We start from the raw sequence: 6,563 nt of genomic DNA on the forward strand, positions 1-6,563 counted from the left end.
CAGGCAGTGCAGATGAAAGGAAAATCAAGAGGACTGATCTGGCAGTCACCCTCCCTTCAGTCTCCCACCTCTTTGTCTCCTCTAAATTTGCGATGTCTGAAGTACTAATTTATAGATGACCTTGCCCCCAGCAGTCAGTGCTTTTGAAAATAGGAGGAAAGGCCATCCCTCTTGAACCCCCTTTCGCCCACACCAGTACAGCCACTCAGTGTGGCTTCTGAGTTGCACGTGAACACCCTTACATCACAGCCTCTGCCTGTAAGACACATCATGGTGTTCAGGATCACAAAGTTTAGATAAAAATCAGGTAGGGGATAGTCAAGGCAGGGCAGTCAAACATAAGGCTCGGGGGCCAGAATTGGTCTGGCAAAGACTCCAATCCAGCTCAGTGGAAGGCTTTGGAAAATCTAAAGGGGGGCATAGATCATGAACGTTTAACAGTATTTTCATGTTTTACAGCTTTTTCTATTAACAAATAACTTTATCATAGCCATTTATACTACTTCAAAAGTTACATAATAGATAAACAATTAATATCTACTTTAGATATTTTCTACTACAGACAAAACAAGCTTTAATATAACACAAGACAGTCTGGGCAGTGGACCTTTTCTGTTGTTTTACACATTGATCATGTAGCAAACTGAGACATATTTTTGAAATTGGACTCAGTTGTGGCAAATTATGTTGCCACTACTGAGTGTTGATTCCTTTAGAAAGGAACCTTTGAGTGATGGATGATTCCCCGGACAGATGTGACCGGTGACATTTGGGGTTTCAAGAGACAGCTCTTGACTTGACCACTGGAACGCTAACCTGAAGCATCAGTCCCCTATAAACAACACTATCTCCTAAGGACAGAAGATGCGCTCATTTGCAGGGACAGAACAGAAAAAAAGATGGGAAACCATTTAAATAGGAGCTGGAAAGGTTTGGAGCTTTCTCGAAGAGAAAACGAGGATAGCTGTGAGGACAGCTGGAGAAAAGGTCATCTTTGACTAAAAGCATTGGCAGAGCTTGTTGTTATTCCTCATCAAACAAAACAGATATGACAAATATTACAAACAGCTCTACAGTCTGAAATGCTTGCTGCTGCTGTTATCACTTCTAAAATTACATCTGATCATACCTCTCCAGCGGTCCATCTGGAGAACACGCGATTATGCACTGAATAAACATCCCGAGGACGTTTTAGCTTTTTAGCTGACTTACCCAAATTATGAACGTCAATTCACTTCAAAACGTTATGCTGTAACAGAAAAAAGAGTGCCTAATTCTTATTCTTTGAGTTTGTGCTTAAAGTAATGAAGAAGGTCTCTAAATTCCCTAAAGTAGAATGTTTTTTAATCTCAGGATGGAAACCAGTGAAGCAGATCTCAGAAAAACAGAAGCATCACACACAGATGCTGCAGCTGAGTAGAGCGCTGAAGGCAGAAGATGAGGAAAGACAGAAAGACGGAGAGATCTCATTTTCAATTCTGACAGTGAATTAGGTCGCAATGTTGTCGCAGAAAAGAAAAATGTGTTTCAAGTAAAACTTCTTCAATCTTCAAATACGTACACAGACACCTGCTCCACAGCTTCTCATGCACCTCCCTCTTATTCAGCACCAGGGACAGCGCCGCAAATCCTGCTACGTTTCTGGCACCTTTTAAACACAAACGCCACTTAGACCGGAAAAAGAGAACACTTCAGACTGCGCTCCTACGTGCTAAAGTCTGGAGGGGGCAAACACTGGTAAACACTCCATGAACAAAGCCTTTTCAGCAACTACAAAGAGGTGAATCAAGTGGGATTAAACTCCAAATAACAGTATTTGTCAGGAATAAAATAAAAAAAAAAGGTCTGGCAATCAGCACGCTTGATAAGTGAAAGCAACATGCGCGGACGACCAACAGAGCTGTGATGAGATTTAATCCAATTCAATTTACTTGTTTTTTTCACCCTGTATATGTCTTGGGGCTGTTGCAAATAAAACACTAATAACTTACATAAAATTCAAACAGTTGGAGTCAAAAATTAACAACAACAGCAGCCACTTAAAATAAAACAGGGGGAATAATGGATGTGTGCTCTTTTTTAGATGTCGTCATTTTACACTACTTCACTTAATGCTTTCATAACGTTTTATAGAGGCTACTGACCAACATCAATTAATCTGACAATTTATTACCACAGTTATTAGTAATAGTAGATTCATCTTCACAAAATGGTGCGAAAAGAAACCAAGGTCTTCTTTTCTTTATTATTAGATTTACCCCCATATAGTCCACATTAAAGAGGATTAAGCAGCATTTGTTTAAAGATTACAGCTGCTTGCTTTGGGATACAAAACTAAGTAGGACAACTAACTGATTCTGACAAAAAAACATCCACCGTTTAACTCAACTGTTACACTTGCTTGCTGAGAGAGTGCTTGTTAGCAAATAATGTTAACTAACTAACATTAATCATTCACTAAAGTAAAGCAAAAATGAGATCAATAGCCAATCTTATTGGGCAAACAGCTGTTTGCTAAACGTAAAGAAATGGTGCATTGAAAGGATAAAAAGCCGGCATGTTAGCTATAATACTTATAATACTTAAAGTAACAACTAAATGTTGAAATAACTCAAATTAGTAAACTACAAATAGCAAAACAGTTAATTATATATGACCAAAACCTAAGAGTTACAAATAAATGTTGCAACAGCTCAACTTAGATGAGTAAAAAGCAATAAACAGCTAACACAGGTAGCTCCGCTAAGGGTCAATAGTCAAAATAATTTGTTAAAAGTAATAGGCAAACAGCAAAAGTGCTGAATTTAAGAGACAATTACCTGAAATACGAAGCTAAATTCAATGTTGAGAAATTGCTAAACTGGTGTATAGACAGCTGAAATATTAGTCTACCTATAACACCCATTATAAAGGTTATATGTCTATGAGCTGATGCGTCTGTCAGAATTGTACAAATTTTAAGTTTGACAGTTTCTTCTCAGCTTACTTCTTTCGGTTCCTGACCACCTCAAACACCACGTCTCAGCCATGTTTGTGTGTTATAAGCAGAGCTTCCTGCCTACCTGTCATCATTCGGGAAGCTTTGGTCCCCAAGAAGAAGGTCTCTGAAGCGGAAACGGGGCGGCAGAGGAGGCACCTCGCTCTCTAGCTGCTCCATCTTGAGAGTAGAGATGTCTAAGATAACCCCAGTACTGCGGCTGCTGTTTTTGGTCTGGAGTGGGGCTGGGGATGAGCTGGGGGGAGGGACAGGAGAAAAGTAAAGAAACAGAAGGCAGAGAAAGTTGTGCAAAAGTGAAGGAAGCCAGTTGAGCCAATGTTGAAAGGAAACAAGAAGCACAAGGAGAAGGAAAGGAGGCAAGGAAGGTAAACATGGGATGGAAAAGTGCAGTTGACGGGGCCCGGGTATGGAGTTACAGAAAATCAGACCAAAAAGGATAATGCCCCTAATGAATACTTTATATTGTACTGTAAAGTTTATATTTTTGTATTTTTAGTAAAGATAATCCCACACAATGACCTTTGCAGCTAAAATCTTTGTGTAATGAAGAACCAGCCAACATATGTTCACCTGAAGCACCATGCATTGTGGCTTCTTCACTATCCTGGGACAGAAGCAGGGACAGGCTAAAATGCTGCTGCTGTGTGATGATTCAGGCTTAAAAGCAGAAATTAGCATGCATTCAAGGTTATGTCGCTCCTGTGCTGCTTACAGACCATGGAAGACAGACCTGAGTACTTTCCACAACTTTATTAATAGGATTTAACTTTGTTAACAGAAGCGTTTGTTTCTTTAGATTAACAGAGTATACACATGCTTGCATGAAATGGAAAAAAATACCCTTTCTTTTTAGACACGGATCAAAGTGCCTTCTTTCAATTCAGGGCATGTTCATTTTTTACATTTTTGTACTATTACTTCACTTTTCCAAAATATCCAAGAGTATTTTGTTCACCACCAGGTTCAACATATGGCTCAGCTTCAAGCACACATCATTCATATTATGAATGATGATTATGAATCACTATAGATTCATAACTTGGATTAAAGTTGATCTCAACCAGTGGGAAAGAAAGTAAAAAATCTTCAGCTGCTGTGTTTTTCTGAATGGCTGCAGATGCTGAGACACATCTCTCTAATGTGCAGCCCGAAAGCCTGAGTAACATGCAAAGGTTAAGTACAGCATAGTGGGATTTTACCTTTACTGCTGGAGAAGATGATGTGGGAAGATGAACTGATTCTGTCGCTTGAAGAAATGAGATGAATTAGAAACTCCAGAGTGAAGTGAGCGGCGTTATTTATGCCTTAATATTTTTAACTGTGTGGCTGTCGCAGCATGGATGGATGCTTTTGTGAGATTACACTCTTGCTTTTAATATTTGTTAAATGATCAGCGCCGGTCAGCACATCACCTCCATAATTAAAATATTGCATCCTTTGATAAAATATGACTCATTGCAGGGTAGTTATTAATGCAAGTGAACGTGGTTTGGTGTGAAGACGAATAACGTTTTCAGGCTCTTAGAATTGCACAAAACAGAATCTCCATCACTGTGTCTGTCAGCTTTGGTCCTCCATTAACCTTGTCAAACTTAATGCATGATTGATGAAGGGGATGTTTTGATTTTGATACTGTGATTTTGTTTAACTCATCCATCTAAGCAAATACAACCCAGGAGTAAAGTTCACCATTCAGCTCTCATAAGATAAGTGAAGACATGAAAAATGTGTTATTACATTTAAATAGTTCAGCACGTATGGATGCATGTGATATATCTGTATGGCTTCAGTATCCATTTTTTAAGAGAAGATGGTTTTTGTTTTGGCCAAAAATCATCCCAAATGTTCTTAAGAAAGCATGTGCGTGCACGGGTCAAACCAGGCATCACCAGCCCTGGTAATGGATTCATATGAGCTGCAGATAATCTGTTATCTATAGGCCAACACTGAAAGCTGAGACAGCACACCGGTGAACAGCTGGACACAAAACAGGTGATGACGGATGAGCAGATTGTGTATGGATGAGAAAAACAATGCAACACGTTTACGTCACATCAGTCACATTATTCAACAGGCAAATTTCCTGATATTTTTTTTAGAATCAAATCCCAAACTAACCCGCAAGTGAATATACTTTAAAAAAAAAATATATAGTGTTATATCTCGTATAGTTATGTATAGGATAGGTTATCGTATGATGTATAGTATATATATATTATATATTATATAGTATATATATATATATGAATACAGGATCTAAGTTCATCCTCGTCAATCACATAATGGATGAAGTTCGCCAGTTCAGGCTACTTGTTGGAGTCTCTGAGCTGTTGCTTGTCTTACCGTGGCTTGTGGTCGTTCACGCTCCCGTCATCGTTCACAAATGACTGATTCACGTAACATTCACTGCACATTTTGGCCGGAGATCCGGCGCTGCCGTCGGACTGGAGTGCTGCGGTGGTCGGCGTTGAGTCTCCCTTGGCGAAGTCGTCTTCCTGGATTAATTGCATCGGAGGGTGATCTGCCAAAAAGGAGTGTACTCCTGGAGATAAAACACGCGCTCCTTTAAAAGTGATTTTGACCGTGCGCGCGCGCGCGCCCCTCTCACCTATCCAGGTGCATTTCGAAGGTGAGTTTGTGTCAGCCTACGCACAGACAGAGGCTGCCAGCGATGTGACAACCGCCCGATGAACTCTTCAAACGGACACGCTGAGTGAAATCATTTGGCTGTCAGCGTGTAGAGTGGGAAACACTGTGGGACGCAGAGAGGACAGGTCTGCAGCAGCAGCGAACATCACAGCTCTGCTTATTGAGGTGCGGGTACACCTCATGACATAACTGTCGAATTATCACCCAACTCTTGATGATGAGGGAGACAGAGACGGAGAGAGAGCGAGAGAGATTAGCACCATCTGTTGGAGGCTCTGAGTCTCCTCAGAGACTCCAACAGAGCTCAAGTTGAAACGGGAACATTAACATTTAGGCAAGGACACAAGAGATCAGCGCATTTCAGCCTTCAACATAAGCATGACCACGGAGTCTAAACAACGCTTGGACTTTTTATTTATTTATTTATTTATTTTAAAAAGCTTATATTGTGCTGTACTGCTGTTTTTATTGGATGTTTGCCATCTTAAGCAATTGTGGTACAATCAAGCAAAAATACTGTTTAACGGGGAAATGCATTCAGAGTGCAGAAGAAAAAGTGTCAGCAAAATCCACTTCAAGCATCACAAGTAAACATCTGCAGGGAAAATAGCCCAGCTGTGCTTGATATATATAGATGTTTTATGAGGGTTGTGAGACAATGAATATGTTAATTAATCAATCAATCTAATCTAATCCGCATTGAAACAAATGCACACAAAATCAGTGAAAGCCATTATATTCCCATGGATAAAAAAAAAATGTTGACCATTTCCCCTTCTAAAAGGAGTAGGAGGAAGCTAATGCGTATTATATCCTACCTCTGTTTAGCTCATCTTCTATATCTGCTTTGATCACACCTTACAAAATGTACATAGATGCTATAAATAAATATGGCTATGTAATAGCCATATTTATA

The 6,563-nt window shown here is 39.8% G+C and overlaps 1 protein-coding gene across 3 annotated transcripts in view; it reads right to left on the reverse strand.

The window, feature by feature from the left end:
* The window catches only part of kcnt1a (potassium sodium-activated channel subfamily T member 1a), a 38,984-nt gene extending 33,129 nt beyond the window's left edge, over positions 1 to 5,855 (reverse strand). Inside the window, exons 1-3 of one of the 3 annotated variants that reach the window (XM_042218757.1) lie at positions 5,607 to 5,855; positions 5,342 to 5,519; positions 3,063 to 3,233 (exon numbers count right to left, since the gene is read on the reverse strand). In XM_042218757.1, the coding sequence (XP_042074691.1) occupies positions 3,063 to 3,233; positions 5,342 to 5,508 (338 nt within the window). In that variant the 5' untranslated portion in view covers positions 5,509 to 5,519; positions 5,607 to 5,855. Of the gene's footprint in view, positions 1 to 3,062; positions 3,234 to 4,197; positions 4,245 to 5,341; positions 5,520 to 5,606 lie in introns of those variants that run through there. The other 2 variants (XM_042218758.1, XM_042218759.1) reach the window with 2 other exon arrangements.
* Between the last annotated feature and the right edge of the window lie 708 nt (positions 5,856 to 6,563).

The sequence above is a fragment of the Haplochromis burtoni genome, unplaced genomic scaffold (assembly GCF_018398535.1).
Source record: "Haplochromis burtoni strain Fernald_Lab_line unplaced genomic scaffold, NCSU_Asbu1 Contig_23, whole genome shotgun sequence".
NCBI lineage: Eukaryota > Metazoa > Chordata > Actinopteri > Cichliformes > Cichlidae > Haplochromis > Haplochromis burtoni.